Raw genomic sequence first — 19,407 nt, 5'->3', positions numbered from 1 at the left:
TTATCATTGATGTATACCAGCTAATCCAAAGATACTGATACCATTCATATAATCCTGGAGAGTCAAACTGTAAATGTGAAAATAAATTCAATGTTTTGAATAAACACATGCAATAGCATTTAATTAATACCCCTTTGATCAGTGATCTAGGAAAATATGCATTGGACACAAATATGAATCAAGATGTGGGTTATTGTCACAATCTCTGCATGTGTCTCATGTCTGTTGTCATGAACTCTTATTTTGAAGTTCTGTGTTTTCACCTCATGTTTCCCTGCTGCTCTGGGGTAAGTTGCATACAGCCACTATGTTAAAACTGTCTTAAAAACTAGTTTGACCAATTAGCAGTTAAAGTTAATTAGTCTTGCTATCCCAATTCTAATTAGATCAATCTACCTTTTATGTAACTGACTTCAATAAGTTAGGGGCAGTCTTGATGAAAAAAGTTGAGATGACTAACTTTTAAGACTAGTCTAAGCTGTTTATGCATCCACTTCCTTTGTTTGCTCTGCTCAGCATTTATAGCCCTGATTGTTACTAGTTTGTGTGTCAAGTCTCTGGATTGTGCTTCGTAAGAGATTCCATGTATTGCTGTTTGCTCCAGTTACCTTGTCTTCATTGACCTTGTGGATTATTTGAATAAATCTCACTGCACCTGGATTTGCTTCCTAGCCTGCTCTTTTGCCTGCCACATCGATACAGTTATATGTATGTATGTTTATCTAACAACACTAAGTATTTTTTTTCTTTCTTTTTCTCTCTCTGTAATGTGTGTTATTGTGTTGTGTTATTGTTTATTTTTTTTATTTAAAATTTTATTATGTTTTTATGTGATGCAGTGGCTGTACTTTTGAGCCCGAGAATTTCCAAATTTCCCTCTGGGACAATAAAGTATCTTACCTTACCTATCTGATGAGTATATGGAAGATTATTTCAGCCACAGAAAAAAAAGTAAAAAATAAATGTGACTTTATCTCACAATTATGACTTTTTTTCTCGCAATTGCGAGTTTACATCTCACTTTTTTGCAGAATTGCGAGATTATGTCTCGCAATTGTGAGAAAAGAAGTCAAAATTAAATTCGCAACGTAAATTCGCAATTACGAGATAGAAAGGGTGCAATTATTTTTTTTAATGTTTTATTCCATGCGGAAACTTCCATAGATGAGGGAATGTGTACATCAATAATGTTCTTCTGCTTTTTGTTTGCATGATGTGTTCTATTATGAATCCACATATTTCTGTACTCACAATCTAAAAAAATTCCCAGCACTTTGTTGTGTACATTTGTTCCACAATTCAGAAAGTGATTTATATTTAACTATAATTATTTCTTCTTCAGGTGTTTTTATTAATTTCCCTTGAGATATTAGTTCAGTGTTTAGTTGAGTTCAATGTTGCACTGCCCTAAGGACAGACCTGTATTAGACTACAAGAACATGATGGAATAAAAACAAAATGCATACTAATTCACTAAGATTTAGTTTGTGTAAAGACTATTTAATTATGTTATTATAATTTTTTTTTTCTAATTAACCAAAGTAACCTGTGTTTAACAAAAGGTTCAGTGATCAGGCAGGCCTATGTTTTATATTAGTCCTTTAGCGTATCCTCTATGTATCTAGGAGAAGCAGCATTTATAGCGCACTCTATCGGGTAAAAGTAGCACTATTGTTATAGAGTGATTTTCTGCTTTGAACACTAGAGAGCGATAATGTACTTGTTACATTTGACAAAATATCCAGCAGAAGATATTGTGTGTGATACTGTACACAACTATGCAATGCACTCAATATTCAATTATATATATACAAATGTTCATATATATATATATAAAGAACAGTAAATGACAGACAATGGCATGACAGCACAAAAATTAATAATGAAAATTGGGTACATTTCTGTGTCATAAACTAAAAATAGAACTTTTAAGTTGAGCTTCACTGATGAACCACTAAATTAAAACAATTTCAGACATCACAATGACACCAGAAGATCTGATACAAAAAAGTAAAAACAAAACAGATATATCCTGTCTGAGAATAAATGACAAAAAAAAAAAAAAAAAAAAAGTGTGAGGTCTTCTCCTGTATGAGCTTTAACATCAATTCCAGTACATACAGTATCTGATCATCGTTTTTTGGGGACATTTTCATACACAGCATCCGCCTTTGATTTCTGTAAGGAAACACAAACTCAATCAGGAACACGTGGATGTGAAAGTTTAATTATTTTTGTTTTTATTAATCAGAGTGAGTATTAATGGCTGACCAACCTTCACAACAATACCTTATTAGTCTGTAAATTATGTAAAATATTTTTTTTCAGGACTGGGATCTAACTATTAAAGGTACAGTAAGCCATTTCAGAGAAACCCTGTTAATATTTGAAATCATCCCAAATAAACACAACCTCATTGCTCCGCCTCCAAAATGCATGAACACATAAGGCTGTAGAGTGAAGGTCTCTTTATCATAGCTGAATCAAAGCAAAATAATGAAAAATTATATTGACATGGATCCTAAAGCTCATAGCTGATCATAACCCTGACCTTTTGTTTAATCTCTCAGCCATGTCTCTTTCTACAGTCTTTCCTCAAATTTCCCTATTGCTCACTCTCTGTCCTTCCCAATCATGAATGGACATGCCCCCAACTGCTGATTGCTGATTGGCTCACTTGCTCATCTCATCATGAATGGACACGCTCCCAACTGCTGATTGGCTCATTCTCTCCTACCATCATGAATGGACGTGCCCCCTACTGCTGATTGGCTCACTCTCTCCTACCATCATGAATGGACACGCTCCCAACTGCTGATTGGCTCACTCTCTCCTACCATCATGAATGGACACGCTCCCAACTGCTGATTGGCTCATTCTCTCCTACCATCATGAATGGACGTGCCCCCTACTGCTGATTGGCTCACTCTCTCCTCCTCCCATCATGAATGGACACAGCCCCTACTGCTGATTGGCTCATTCTCTCCTACCATCATGAATGGACACAGCCCCTACTGCTGATTGGCTCACTCTCTCTCCTCCCCCCATCATGAGTGGACACGCCCCCCACTGCTAATTTGCTACAAGTGTTTTGTGCTGCTCAGTCTGATCCATTTTCAACACTGTTTCTCATAAATCACTTTCTGCACCTTTAACTATAAACTAATACTAGCAACTTAGACCTGAACATATTTTACATATTTCACAGGTGTTGCCCTCCATCATTTTTATTCCAAAATCTGAACTTGTAAGCTATTTTTTTTCTCTCTTCAGTACACAAAGCTAATGGCTTATTCCACTTTGTTCAGCAGATTTTTTTTTATCATTTAACTTAATATTATTTCATATACAGTACTGTGCAAAAGTCTTAGGCACGTTAGTATTTTCACTAAAAAAAGTATTTATTTTGCTGTATTGTCAGTAGGAAATATCAGTTTAGAACATATGCTAAAAAAACAGCTAGAGGAAATTACATCATACATCCAATTCATATACATCACATGACTTTTTGAACAGTTGAATGATCAAACTGATGCACAGCTGTGAGGGTTTGAAATAAAGCTTACTAGATTTCAAGCTTTAGTAAGAGAAACAGAAGTAAAATATTTTATTACTTTCATCATCATTCAGCAGCTGCAGTAATGTATTATTTAAGATCTGGAGGTTTGTCACAAAAGCTTCTGCTTTGAGAATGATGGCTGTTTACACACCAAAGACACTTGTTGAACCACGCCTATAAAGCAACCAACATCCGCTTTAACGCGGTGAAGCTGTATGTCACTTCAGAACGGTCAGGCCAGACTTCAGCACAGGGAAAATGGACTTTTCAACGAACATCTAATGGTATAAAACTGACCGTGTATGGGTTGTTTTAGAATAATAAACCAATTATTTATTGTTAAAACTGGTCACATATGGTTTTAAAAAAAGATGATTTAACATTGCAGGCCACAGACCACATCACAGGCTTTGGTGTAAGGGTTTTTACATGTACAATTATTACAATTCATAACAATTAATTAATGCATGTATGTTTAAAAACAACAACAACTATGCAGTCAGCAGCATGTCATAAATAGAATAGGCCGTTGTTCATCAACTAAAGACGCCTAACAAATCTTGAAACAAACAGAGCATTCTATTCACTCAAGTAAGAGTGGGTTACATGTAACCAGCAATATGGTGGAATAATTCCTGCCTTCTGAATAAAAGAGCCAATCACTTTCTCTTTATAATAATTTCACTGTAATAATATAGGCCTAACTGTTATTTAATTTTTTTTATACTTTTCCGTGCTAATACATTTTTATTTATACTAATGAACTTTTTTAGGTCTGAAGAATGAAAATATGTCCTACTGTATGTTAGAATGTACAATGAGGTGTAAACAGTACATGCACAACAATAAATAGCATAAAAACATGTTTAAAAACTATCGTTTTTGAGCCTCTCCTCCAAACTGAAGGTAATAATGATCAAGGCTGACCGCCCACGTCTGTTCACTGACCGTCTGATGCTGCACACAGAACATCAATCACACTAACTGACTGAAACAACTTCTTGCAACTTCTTACCTTTTTTCTTGTTTTTGGTTTACACAAAGCTGAAGCAGTTCTGTCTTCCTGACGGGTCTGAACTGCTTTAACAATAATACAGACATGTTGAAACAACAGAGCTTGCAATCTTGAATAAAAATCTGTGTATCTAATTCATTCCTCACCTGTTTTTCTACATTTCTTACAGATGCAGAAGATCACGACTATAACAACAATCATCAGAGATCCAGCAGCAGCAGCAGAGGTAGTAATAAAGGTGTTGAGAGATTCAGAGACAGACTGAAGCTGGATCATCAGACTGGATCTCTGACCATCACAAACACCACAAACACACACTCTGGAGAATATAAACTACAGATCATCAGCAGCAGAAACGACAATGAAACAATCTTTAGTGTTATGGTCACTGGTGAGTCATGTATTTTTTAATCACAGTAAAATGTTTAGTGATGTTTTTTGCTGTGACATTTATTTCTTAACCTGTATATTAATTTACATACAGTTTATTGACAATTTCTTCAAAAACACATTTACTGATAAATTGGAATTTGTTTATTTAACTACAAATGTATTTCAGTATAATTTAAAACTGAAACATTACCATTCATGAGCTGTTAGTTTTAACAGTTTTCTCAGGTTATGCAGTTTTAATTTTTCATCAACAAAAGATCCTCCAGCATCTGTTGGTTTGTGTTTCAGGTGTTTCTGATGAAATGAAGAGAAAGTCAGTGAAGGAGGGATAATCTGTTACTTTAGATCCTGGTGTAACAAAAAACACAAAAAATGTGATAACGTGGTATTTCAGTGACATTCATATAGCTGAAATCACTGGAGATCAGAGTAAGATCTGTACAGATGTTCAGTGTAAAGAGAGATTCAGAGACAGACTGAAGCTGGATCATCAGACTGGATCTCTGAACATCACAAACACCAGAAACACAGACTCTGGAGAATATCAACTGCAGATCAACAACAGCAGAATCAGCATCAGCAAGAGATTTAGCGTTTCTGTCACTGGTGGGTATAATTCTTTGTAATTCAATGTATTTTCCCTTTGAGCAATTTAAAAAAACAGATGGATGTTTAAAAGTATTCCAAAAAAGTATTGTTCGGACCTCTGCTGGATAAGAAATATAGAGAACGGGCCTCTAAGAAACTTTAATTGAATACAACTGAACTGATGACCAAAGTAGAAGATGTCAGTCAAAGATATTGGTAAATATTGGATGGATTATCATTCTCTCTAGTAATAATGATGTCTGTCTTTATCTGTTCCAGGTTCAGGTTTATCTTCAGCTGCTGCTGCAGGAATATGTGCTGCTGTTGTTCTGCTGGTGGCTGCATCTGTAACTGCTGCTGTGATTTACTATTTACGAAGAAGGAAAAGTGAGTATTACAAACAGCTGATTTAACAAGATGGAAATATGAGGTTTTTTTGTGTGAAAAGAAAATTGTGAAAATATGTATTTTTATTCTAATTAACCAGAGTAATATGTGTTTAATTGAGATTCTCGTTGTTCAAACAGACACCAGGACGCAGCAGAATCATAAAGAGGTGAGATACTATGAGCACTGAATCTGTCTGCCTGCAAAAAGAGTCAGATCTGTGAGATCCATAAGTGTTGTGTGTCTGTTTGAGCTCTCTCTGTGATACAATAATGGTATTTAACACTTTCCCTGAAGGTTACCAGCCACCTCCAGTATTTTCGATAAAATTAACATATTTCTCAAATGCTAAATGTACAAACAAAAAACCTTTTTATTCTAGCTTCATGCATTCCTCTTTTATCAACACTTGAATGTGGATAAGTTTCATAAACATAATAACATTTTGAACAAAAAGCAGAGAAAATAATGTTTTTCTTAAAGACTAGATTGAGTCCATCAACACCACCAAAGTTTCACAGTCCTATAACTCGTCCTGTCCATCACCATGGTCACAGAACTTGACAGTCCTAAAGCAGTAGGATAACACACATTGATAACCAAAATAAACTAATTAGCAAAAATAGAAGCAAAAAGAGTCTCTTGTATATTTTTTTTTGTGTGTGTAACTGAATCATTAATCTTGTCAATTTTTTTTTATCTTCTGTGAATCTGTATTTTCTTACAGCAGAATGGTTCATCGGATTCGAGTGACCCTCTAATGAAGACCGATGCGACCCCTCCTGATCCGACCAAACAGACTTCATCATAACTTTATTTATTATTTTGATCATTTAATTTAAAGTGAAGAAAAGGTCATAATGAAGCTGTCTTGCATACACAGTATTTATCACACCCAGATTTTAGTATAATTGAAATTTTAAGTTTCAATACTACTGCAAAAAAAAAACTCATTCTTTCATTAAATTTTTGTAACGTAAAGGGATACCTACAAAAGCCCAAAAGTAAAACCCACCGAGGGGCTCATATGCACTGTAAAAAATTTCCTGTAGAATTTACAGGAATTTACTGGCAAAAAAGTTGCCAATAAAATCCTGTAAAAATGTTGGTAATTGCTGTAAAATTGATTACAGTATAATACTGTAAAGCAATTTACAGTTAATTGTTGTATATGAAATACAGTAATTTGTAGTTTTTTTTACAGTAACACTGAATTAAACTTGTATTTTATTTTACAGCAATATTTTGTAATTTCACAAAAGTACAGTATTTACCTGGCAATAAAGTTGCCAATAAAATCCTGTAAATATATTTTACAGCAATTTTTTGTAATTTCACAAAAGTACAGTATTTACCTGGCAATAAAGTTGCCAATAAAATCCTGTAAATACCCCCAAAATTCAAGAAGATGCTGTAATAGTTTAACATTTAAAAAGCTGAAAAGAATCATTTTAACAGTAAACTGTACTCTATTATTTACCATTATATTGATGTAATGTAAATGTAAATTAAATGCATTAAATATAAATAAAAAATAAAAAACACAAAGTCAAAGCTGTTGTAGAAAAATATTTATTAAAATAATAAGAAAATTACTGCAAGACAGGTAACAACAATTTTACTTTTTCAAGTACAGAAAATCTTTTCAAAATCAGTCACAAAATAACTACAAATAACTTGTAAGACTTAAAAGCAAGATTCTGGGTTCAATAAAAGTTAAAGGGACAGTTCATCCAAAAATGAAAATTCTGTCATCATTCTGTTTACTCATCCTCAATTTGTTCCAAACCTGTATGAGATCCTTTCTTCTGTTGAACACAAAAGATGATATTTTAAAGAATTTTGGTAACCAGACAATTGAAAGTAAATGGCTACCATCAACTGTTTGATTACCAACATTCTTCAGAAATGTCTTCTTTTGTGTTCAGCAGAAGAAAGAATCTCATACAGGTTTGGAACAACATGGGGGGGTGAGTTAATGGAATTTCCATTTTTGGGTGAACTAACCCTTTAAGCTCAATCAACAGAATGGCATTATGGTTAACTCACATCTCCTGTTAAAACAACCATTTCTGCTTTTTAAAAATAATTTGTGTAAATGTTTGTGATAAACAACACAAATGCAGGTGATTGACAACAATCCCTCTAAAAACATTTAAACTGTTTTAAAGGGTTAGTTCACCCAAAAATGAAAATTCTGTCAGTAATTACTCACCCTCATGTTGTTCCAACCCCGTAAGACCTTCGTTCATCTTCGGAACACAAATTAAGATATTTTTGATGAAATATGAGAGCTGGCTCACTCCTTCATAGGCTTCTATGGGGTTGAAACTTGCCGTGCCAGAATAGTTATTAAAGACATCGTTAAAATAGTCCAAGTGACTACAGTGGCTCAACCTTAAGTTTATCAAGCGACGTGAATACTTTTTATGCGCAAAAAACAAACAAAACTAAGGACTTTATTCCACTATTCATTATCTTCTCCGTGGGAGTGAGTGAGTTCACGTAGTGTAATAGCGCAGCGCGTCTGTGTTGCACGTCACACGTAGGCTCACTATTGGCCGACGCTGGTCATGTGTGTGATGCGTGTGACGTACAACACTGACGCACTGCGCAGTTATACTACGTGAACTCACTCAGGCCCACGGAGAAGAAAATGAATAGTGGAATAAAGTCGTTAGTTTTGATTGAGCCACTGTAATCACTTGGACTATTTTAACGATGTCTTTAATAACTATTCTGGGCCGGCAGTATTATCGTGGCTTCATAACATTAAGGTTTATCCACTGTAGTCACATGGTCTATTTTAACAATGTCTTAACTGCCTTTCTGGACCTTGAAAGTTGCAATGATTTTGCTGCCTATGTGTGGTTCAGAAACCTCTCGGATTTCATCAAAAATATCTTAAACTATGTTATTCCCTTAACTAAGACCAGTTGATACATACCTCTCTCGTCTCAGTGCGTGCACTCAATCGCTATGGTGCGCGGCGACACTTTGATAGCACTTAGCTTAGCCCAGTTCATTCATTAGGATCCAAACAGAGATGAATTTAGAAGCGACCAAACACCTCCACGTTTTCCATATTTAAATACAGTTACACAAGTAGTTACACGACCAAGTATGGTGACACAAAATAAAACGTGGCGCTTTTCTAAGTGGGTAAAAAGGATAACTATAATGTGTGGCGGAATAGCACTTGGGACTCGGGAGCACTTCGACTCGGCGCAGTAAAAAGTCACTCCTGAAAAATCCTCTCCCTTTCACTTCTGTCATTAGAACCAACATGACTTTTTACTGCACTGGGTCGAAGTGCTCCCGAGTCCCAAGTGCTATTCCGTACATTATAGTTATCCTTTTTACCCGCTTAGAAAAGCGCCACGCTTTATTTTGTGTCACCATACTTGGTTGTGTAACTGTATTTAAATAGGGAAAACGTGGAGGTGTTTGGTCGCTTCTAACTTCATCTCTGTTTGGTCCCTAATGAATGAACTGGGCTAAGCTAAGTGCTATCAAAGTGTCGCCGCGCGCCAGAGCGATTGAGTGCACGCACTGAGACGAGAGAATTATGTATCAACTCGTCTTAGTTAAAGGAATAACATAGTTTAATATGAAAAAACAGTGGAGTGTTCCTTTAAAGGAACACTCCACCGTTTTTTGAAATAGGGCTTATTCACCTTCTTTCCTAAATTTAGATAGGTGGGAAAATGCATTTTTGTCTCAGTGCATGCATTGTTTTAGTTTGACAGGATTGGCGCTAGCTTAGCTTAGCTTAATGAATGGAATCCTTTGTTGCCAGCTAGCATGTCCTGAGTAAAAGTGATCAAAAAAAAACAAAACACCTAATTACTTCTTGTGGCCTGCGTATTCACAACAAGTACAAATAGCAATGCAGATTAACACTAGGCTATTTCCTAGGCAGATATTGACTTGGGACCATATTAGGGGGAAGCACAGGCGAAGCACTGTTACTTAGGCGAAGCACTGCTACTTGGGCGCAGAGATATCACGCAACACATGAAATGTGAATATGTGGTATAATATGTGAATGTGAATCCAGGTATAATATTTCCTTTTATTCAGGACATGCTAGCTGGCAACAAAGGATTCCATTCATTAAGCTAAGCTAAGCTAAGCTAGCGCCAACTCTTTCAAACTAAAACAATGCATGCACTGAGACAAAAATGCATTTGCCCACCTATCTAAATGTAGGAAAGAAGGTGAATAAGCCCAATTTCAAAAAACGGTGGAGTGTTCCTTTAATATGAAAAAACGGTGGAGTGTTCCTTTAATCTGTGTTCCAAAAATGAACGAAGGTCAGTAGTTAATTAATAACAGAAATGTAATTTTGGGGTGAACTAATCCTTTAACATATACACATTTATATTTAAGTAAACTGTTACCTTTGAACAAATTCAAGTGTGCAGGATGCATCGTGCTGGTACACCAGATTAAAGTTGTAGTAAGTTGCAAACAAACAGCAAGTCCAGCCATAAAATTGGGGTGTGGATTCATAACCACTTGACCCTCAATACTCAGCATCCACTGGGTTGCAGTGAGATTTTCACCTAAAAATAATAAATATAAGAAACACTTTATAAAAATGTATGATAAAATACAACAGGCAAAATGTATTAAGTAATTTAAAAAGTTTGGAACGTACATTACCTAAGACAATCAGTCTCGGAGAGTCTGGAAGTGTAGAACTTTGTTCCACATCAGCTGCTGTTGCTGACATCTACAAGAAAAAAATAGCCTTTTAAATGCCTAATTAAGTCATTCAGAGTTGTACATGTGAAATGACAATATCCAATCTGGCAAATCAGTGTCTATTTGGTCAAATCTGGCACCTTTACGAGACACCTGGCAACTTTACTGATAACCTGTATGGTCTCTATATAAAGGAGACTTAAAAGCTGCAAATTTTGTAAATGCACGGTAACAGTCAGGTACACCACAGGTAAAACAGCAGTTTGGAACATTACTGTGACCTTTTATATGGTATTGCTCTCATCTTGACACAATTTACAGTGATACATTTCTCATTTAGGTTCAAGTTATATTAAAGGGATACTCCACTTTAAAATGAAAATTCTGTCATCATATACTCACCCTCATGTTGTTTCAAACCTGTATGAATTTCTTTCTTCTGCTGAACAGAACGGAAGATATTTAGAAGAATATCAGTAACCAGACAGTTTCTGGTAACATTGACTTGATAGTATATATTTATTCCTACTATGGAAGTCAATGGTACCAGAAACTGTCTGGTTACTGACATTCTTCTAAATATCTTCCGTTCTGTTCAGCAGAAGAAAGAAATTCATACAGGTTTGAAACAACATGAGGGTGAGTATATGATGACAGAATTTTCATTTTAAAGTGGAGTATCCCTTTAAGAAAACGATAACTATGGGAACTTTGAACAGAAAATAAAATTAACTTTCAAATCTTTTGCCAGTCATTTTGAATTTAGTTATGACGCAGGGATTTGTTAAACACTGGTTTTACATGCTCTCAATAAGACATCCAAACTAGTGAAATAAATGAGAAAATAGCAGCATCCAACGATGTTAAAATCATATTCTAATGTTTTTCGTCAGCAAAGCTAACTGCAAGTGCGTATTAACTGTATGTAGTTTTGTCTCAACAGCACTTCAGTAATATATGTCTTGTCTTCTAAACTGCAAATGCTCTAAAAAATACTCTCTCGAGAGCAAAGGCGAATAGGCATATTCCTATATCATTGTAACAATGATATAGGAATAAACCACAATGATTGTTCGTAGCAAATGGCTTTGCGTTAAATTTAGTTATGACGCAGGCCTTTGTTAAACACTGGTTTTACATGCTCTCAATAAGAAATCAAAACTGGTGAAATAAATGAGAAAATAGCAGCATCCAACGATGTTAATAGCCTATTCTAATGTTTTTCGTCAAAGCTAACTGCACGTGCGTATAGTTTTGTCTCACCAACACTTCAGTGGATTTGTCTTGTCTGCCAAACTGCAAATGCTCTAAAAATACTCTCTTGAGAGCAAATGCGAATAAAGCTGTAACAAACTGCAGCATTCGTCCATAACATTTACGATGGTTTTACCTTGTAGAGTTCAGCTTCGTCTCACCACTGTTATGGCGCGCCCCGTCGCGATTCTATGCCTCGCCTGAAACAAGAAATTTAAAATTAAAGACACATTCCTTTACTAAATAAACGTAACGTTTCGGGGGAAAAAATATTGGAATCAAACACTTTTACATCCCAGTAATGTCCTGATAACACGCAGTTGTTAACAAGTCGATAAAATTAATTGCATCTGACATGCTTATGAATTCTGTTCAAAATATGAATCGCTTAAACAGCATTTGTAATACATTAGATTGTAATATTTATGGACGTAAATTTAAGTTAACTTACCAAAAATTGAGTAAATAGTGCCTTTTATCTTCAACTCCTCTTAGCTGCTCCAGTCCACCAGTTTTCAAACCTGTATTCAGCCCGCGCAATCCCATAATGCCACATCACAGTAAATTGTTGTAAAAACCATATGAACTACAGTGAAAACACCTCTTACCTGTAAATCAATTTACAGTTGACAGGGAAATATACTATTAACAACTGTAATACTCTTTTTGACCATAATGCATTGCGAATTACAGTAATAAGTTGTAAAATGATAAAACAATAAATTTCTGTAGAATTTTGCTGTAGAATCTACAGCAATTTTTTACAGTGTGGGTTAAGCAACATATTACCAGCATATTACCAGCATATTACCAGGCATAGAACAAAAAGTGCTCAGCATATTCAACCGCACACATACATTGAAACATAAGCACTCATATGCACAAATAATGAGTGTTTGAAGGCAGCTGTCAATCAAACAACATTCATGCATTGAATTGAGTCGGCACTATTGAAGTCGAAGGTGTCGTTACTGGTATTGTTGCCATTGATGGGAAAAGCTGGTATTTGTATGTTGCTTACCTACAGTATATACCTGGTGTTTTCAATTAACCAGCAGTATTTCACCGGTCAGCCTTGGGATGTTCTTTTAGCTTCAATTTGACCAAATGCATTTTGCAAATGCAATGTATTTATATATATATATATATATATATATATATATAAGAACATGCCTTAGTGTGCCAGTAATTGGATGTATATGCAAATACTTTGTGCAGCAGTTGGAATGTTCTAGAAACAAGGTGTGCGATTTAGTTTATCTTGTCATCATATTCTTTCATTTCATTTGCTGTCATTTCATGCAAGGAGACAGAAGCAGCCTTCTGGGTTGTTACAGGTGAACATTTATCCTTTACATCATCTGTTTGTTTTAGGTGTTCTCCATCTTGTGTCTCTCGGTTCTGTTCATGAAGCATGCAGTTGTGCTGTATTTCTCCTGTGTGGTTTTATATCATGTACTTATTGTGTGTTTATATTGTGGTTTTTATATCATGTATATTGTTATTACTGTGTTTTCTTGATGTGTATTCTAGAATATCATTGTGTGAATGATGTGGTGGTTGGTGGGTTTTAAAATGGAGGAGGCACACTAAATTGTAGCACTAAATAAGATAAGATATTAAAATTTATTTATTTATTTATTTATTTACTTAACTACTTTAATATAGCTTTTTTCAGTCAGAAAACTTAAAGAAAATGACACCTATACAGCAAGACATTATAAAAATATTTCACTCACCTTAGTCTATCACTTGAAGCAAAAATCTGTCCTTCCCAACACTGTTTTCTCAACACTAACTGCTCAAAGTGAAATACTCAATGGCAATTGGCAAATTTAATCTCCGGCTACAGATTTTGCCTCCCTCCCCTTCTCGATCTCCTCAGATTCAACTTTGCACAGTTTTCAGGACGGTTGTCATTACATTGGCAGATTCAGCATGGGAATTTTATTAACCCTGTCCTTCTCCCATTTTCACCTCAAACATTTTTGGGTACGCTGTGCCTCCCCTGATGAGCCACCACTGTGTGATTGAGACTTTTTTTCTGTGATGTCAGACCTGGAGAGCTGCAGAAGTTGTTCATTAGTAGCTTGTATTTGATACTAGTTTTAAATATCTGAACAATGGAAAAATTAATTGTCTTAAATCTGTCTCTTTCCAGGTTTCTTATGTTTGATGTGGATTACCAAGCCAGTCATTATTTGCCTATCATTGATCTCTGAATCCTTAACTACGGGATTTAGAAATGTCATCATGGTGCCTTTGTCATTTTTATTTTTTTGTATTTTTGTAATTATTGTATTTTTTTTTTTATGTTTTAAATTAAATTTTTCGTATCAGACCTAATTGTGCTTTAACTGGCTAAACTCCTCAAAATCCTGTGAAACAACCTCAGTAACAGACTACAATTGTGTGCCTTGTGTTCTGAGCTGAAGATCTTTAGACTGTTTCTTTGTCTTTAACGTTGCATCAGCCAATGCAAAAGTTGAGGCAAACACTATTTAACTTGAAAGATCTGAATGTTCATGTAACAGGTGCCATTAACTCATCCGTTAACTTGACTGTTATGTTTGTTAATGAGTTTGTTAACAGAAATAACAATAAATCATATGTAGAGTGACCATTGTGTGTCTCGGTACATTCAACACTCTGATAAACAAAACTTTCAACATTTTAGGATTCAACCTTTGACCTTTACTCAAGCTAACTGGCAGTTCAACACAATCATTAACAATATGAGCATTATGTCTAATAAAATGTAACTTTAAAATACCAGTGTCCAAACTGGGTCCTGCAGAGTTTAGGTCCATCACACCTGTCTGGAAGTTTCTGGTATGTCTGTAAGAGCTTGAATATCTGGTTTAGGTGTGTTTAATTGGGGTTGGAGTTAAACTCTGCAGGACAGTGGCCCTCCAGGAACAGGATTTATGCAGACATAATTGGATAAAGGTGAAGGAAATTATTGGTTACACTAGATTGCGCTCCAGTAGTACACTATGCATAGTTACTGCTTTTAGTGCACACACTTAATGTTTAAATGAAATAATGGGCAATATAATATAATAAGGGCAAACTGAGTGAAGCTGTTCATACAAAAACTGTAATAATGTGGTATCAACCACCACTGTTATTGTTAGTGTAAACAATTTTACACTCTTGAGAAGATCTGACCAATTTTACAGGAATATCTAGGTATTTTGGCAACGGCTATTACCATGCTGAATTGCAGTATGGTTTATTAATGGATAATTATTATTGGTGGACACTATTAATAACCCTAATATGAGCAATAATAATAATAATAATATGCTTGGCAAAGCAAAAGGCATATTTCAGACATGGTTCAGCCTACTCTAGTGGTCAAATGCTGTTAGTTTCTTTTCTGAGGTTGTTTACGACTTACTTTTTAGAGCTGTGGCCTGTTGCACAAAGACAGTTTCAGTTGCTAGCCAGGGAAGTTCAAGATTAGTGTGAGCAAACTCTGTTTTTCAGGCTCAAGAAGGTTTATAGTGGTGTTCATTGCATGTTAACTTAACTTAAGTTACACAGCTAACCTGGGGCCTGTACCATGATGGTAGTTGAACAAACTCAGGGTTACAGGAATAGTTTCGAGTTCACAAAACCAAACCAATTCAACCAGGCTTTGTTGGTACCATGATGCTGATCATCAACTTTCTTTGATCCTGACTTTAGGGGTTTAAGTGTGACATCAGTAGTGAACAGCCAATATGAACAACACAAAAGAACAACACATTGGGAGAAAGAGTGAAACTGCGATTCATTTCTCGCGAGAGAATCAGCGTGATTCACCTCTCTTCTGCAGAATATTAACATTATTAAAAAAATTAAGAATTTTAACAAATTTACACAGCAAGAAGAAAATAGCGGTCTATGAAAGAGGACAACTAAAAGAAAAAGTCTTCAGTGCAAGTAAAAGTTGTGAAGTTAGTTTATACAGTTGATAAAGGTATTGAGAGAATTGAACTTTTAAGCTTACATGTAGTCATTTTATAGCTTTATCCATTCATTCTAAAGCGTATACTATTACCTTTATATATTTATTAATTTAAACTGTGCGTAATAACAATTGATAAACTAAAATTGTATATGATCGATTAAGGGTATACTAATTACATAAATAACTAAATCATAAAAAAATATTATTCTAAATAAGCATTACTAAAAGCCAGACGATTTTGTCTTTAAAAATCATTTGCTATGTAGTGACCTTTAATTTGGAGTAGACACAGGTGGAGTGACTTTATCGCATCAGACATGCCACTTTGCTCACAGCTGATTGGTCCAAGTTCAGTTTGGGACCTCTTACCTGGAATTCAACCTGCCCCAGACCAGCTTAGCCATGGAGCGCAAGTTACTATGACGATGAGCACTGCTAAAAGCCAAACCACAATCATGGTGCCTAAAACCCAGGGTTGGCGCAAACTAAACTGAAACATACTTGGCTAGTCACCGGCTTCCGGCTTCATAGGCCCCTGCTCCAAAGTATACTTTTATTCTAGGAGATCGCAAACCCAAACTGGACCAATCAGCTGAGTAAAGATGAAATTAAGCCACACCCCCTGTATCTCTTGCTGCAATTAAAGCAGTTTATTGTGAAAACATTTCAAAAACAAAATATGAACATTGCTCATCTTTTGCTGCTTAATTATTTATTAAATAAATTATAATTATGTATAATTCATATAATATATTCATATAATTATGTTAATTGACAATATTAAACTTTGCTATAGTACAGGCATTTAATGCTTTTGAAGATTATGCTACGTTGTGAAATCGTTGATCCTGATCATAGACAGTATATAAACTGGACACAGCGACCCCATTGGATTCAACGGAGACAAGTGAAGTAAATTAGAAGCACTCACTTCCTGATGGCTGACCGTACTGCGCAGACTCAAACTGAGCTTGACGACGTAGATGTGACGTGAGCAACCCGTCTGTCTTCTAGTAGCTGTGCCAAGAGAAATCTGAATCATTCCCTTCCAACTTTTATTCTGATTAATTATTTTGTCATTTTGCCTCCACGTCCCCCCGATTGTCCACGAGCTTCTCCTCCTGTCCATACGGTAATCTCTCTACTGTGCGACAGAGAGTTGCGTGGTTATGACGCAATCGTTAGCCTATTTTTACAAAAATTGCTTCTACGGGGCCATAACGTAAGATACAAGGTAATGGAGCCTTTTTATACATTTTCGTGTTTCTTTAGAAATAAATAATGGACAAATGGAGTCTTTAAACGCCTCAGATGTGAAGTTATTCGCTGTCAAAGTGATGCCAAAATGAATGGGAGTCAATGGAATGCTAACAGCAGGTAGGGGTCGGCTAATCAATGGCGGCGCCCGGGGAAGCTTCAAAATAATATTATGAAACCCTGCCCCCCTGATCCTGATCTATTTAACACCTTGAACTGTCAGCAAAATGGTAGGCTATGGAGCACGTTTTACTTTCAGCCCAGCTGGGAAGTCCAGCTGGGGAGGGTAAAACTCCAAGCTTGAATCCAAAATAGCCCCCTATAGCATACCCGCATTGTTTGAGGGGACAGCCATTTGTATTGGTGTCCTAAACCATAGTGGACGTTATTGAGTGCACTCATTCAATCCCACATTGCAGCAATAACGAGTGTACGGCCGGTGAAAGAAATATATTTGAAATATATTTCCAGAATATATTTCGGAATATATGCAAATATTTGAAATTGGCCCAATAAATATATTTCATACTTTAACATCATATATTTTTGTTATATTTCAGAATATATTTCAATGTATTTTTTTCTGGGTCCCCAAAAGTGTCAAAAATATATATGGCATATATTCCAAATACATTGAAATACATTCTGAAATATAACAAAAATATATGATGATAAGTGTGAAATATATTTATTGGGCCAATTTCAAAAATTTGTATATATTCCAAAATATATTTCAAATATATTTATTTTGTGTATGGGTATGCTCGGCTGTCCGAATTCACTTGTTTTCATTCACTCCTTCAAGTGAACTGTATAGTGGACTAACATAGGGTCAACATATAGGCCTATACCTGGCAATAAAGTTAATTATAATTCTGATTCTACAAGCAGGTGCTAGAAGCGATTGTGTCTTGTTATTATGTAAAAGCTTAATAATGTTTAAATTCATCTGGATCTTAACAGTATAGCCTTTAATTTTTTTTATATTTTTTTTATATAATACACACTGTTAGTTACTAACAAGTAATGTGGACCAATCAGGCTACAGTTGAACTTGCAAAACCTACAATCGAATCTGAGATTTCTCAACGGCAATCGGGTGAAAGAGACAAATTTAACCGTCTATCCCCATAGACTCCCAGTCATTTTGCACTCATGGGCGATCGCCCCCAGTGGAACTCTGGTGGAACTACAACAACAATTCGATACTAAAGGTGTGGCCACTGGCCAGGCTCTCCGTAGACGTGCTCTGCCTACACTTTAAATGTCCTTTGACGCCAGTGTTAATGCAGATGAACGGAACAATTAAATGGATTAAAATCTACACAAGGAAAACCATCAGTGACAAAATGCTTCTCCTTATGTTGCCCTCATTGCTTTGGTGTTTACGTGACCGTGGTAAGACATTTAGACCTTTCTGTTTCTTTTACAGCTCTCATGATAAAGCGAACGTGTTGTGTTTTGATATTGTTTACGGTGTGGCAGTGTTTACACTTGGCGAACATGCGATCACCGTGATCTGATCACGCATTTCGGACCATCAAGTCAATCCACGGCGTTTAAATATATCTGTTTACAAACCAATACAAAACTATTATTTTGGCATTTATCTCACAAGCGTTCGAAATGAGACTTAGGTAAAGTTGGTTTTATATTCGCATATTCGCACATTCGCGGACTTCCGCGTTCAATAACTCGTGAACTAAACGTTGTTGCTACACAAAACACCTATCACATATAACTACAGATTAAACACCAGAAGCTACAACATAATTTTCCTCAAAACGATCTTTCCTTCGCACTGGACAAAATACATTGATCTCTATGCGCAGGCTGCTAAGAAGGGACCATCTGCAAAGTGCAAACCCGAAGGAAAGCTCGTTTTAAGAAGAAGATTTAAATATTAAAACAATGTTATTTGTGTAGTAACAATATTCAGCTCACGAGATATTGAACGCGGAACTCCGCGAATATGCGAATATAAAATCAACTTTACCCAAGTTGCAGACTTGATAATTTAGGACCTTCAGGACCACATACGTGGACAGCACCATGAACATAATCAAGTAAAAAAATAAATAAATAAAGTTGCCAACCAGGATAGAAATAGTTTCAGGTTTGATATTTGCTGCATATTTTTACTTTTTTGTAGGCTACTGTACATACATTTACATGTATGTGTAATACGTAGCAAATATGTTTTATGTAAAAGTTACAGTAATTCACCAAAGGGATTTTTTTCATGTTCCAAAGGTTGTAGTATGGTCCTACTGACCAGACTGACTT

At 35.6% G+C, this 19,407-nt stretch overlaps 1 protein-coding gene and 1 long non-coding RNA gene across 7 annotated transcripts in view; one reads left to right on the top strand and one right to left on the bottom strand.

Annotated features, from left to right (window-relative positions):
• Window positions 1-6,007: 6,007 nt before the first annotated feature.
• On the bottom strand, window positions 6,008-14,777 carry LOC309476402. The gene is made up of 2 exons (XR_014198110.1): window positions 9,909-14,777; window positions 6,008-9,849 (listed from the first exon to the last, which is right to left on the bottom strand). It is a non-coding gene; the product is annotated as an uncharacterized lncRNA (long non-coding RNA).
• A 2,860-nt stretch (window positions 14,778-17,637) lies between these two features.
• The window catches only part of LOC309476041 (uncharacterized protein), a 160,859-nt gene continuing 159,089 nt past the window's right edge, over window positions 17,638-19,407 (top strand). For all 6 annotated transcript variants that reach the window (XM_082139165.1, XM_082139168.1, XM_082139164.1 and 3 more), the window contains exon 1: window positions 17,638-18,519. In XM_082139165.1, the coding sequence (XP_081995291.1) occupies window positions 18,408-18,519 (112 nt within the window). In that variant the 5' untranslated portion in view covers window positions 17,638-18,407. The remainder of the gene's footprint in view (window positions 18,520-19,407) is intronic.

The sequence above is a fragment of the Leuciscus leuciscus genome (assembly GCF_965113295.1).
Source record: "Leuciscus leuciscus genome assembly, chromosome: 15".
NCBI lineage: Eukaryota > Metazoa > Chordata > Actinopteri > Cypriniformes > Leuciscidae > Leuciscus > Leuciscus leuciscus.
Note: the sequence above shows the minus strand (reverse complement) of the source record. Positions and strands in the feature narration are given on the sequence as shown.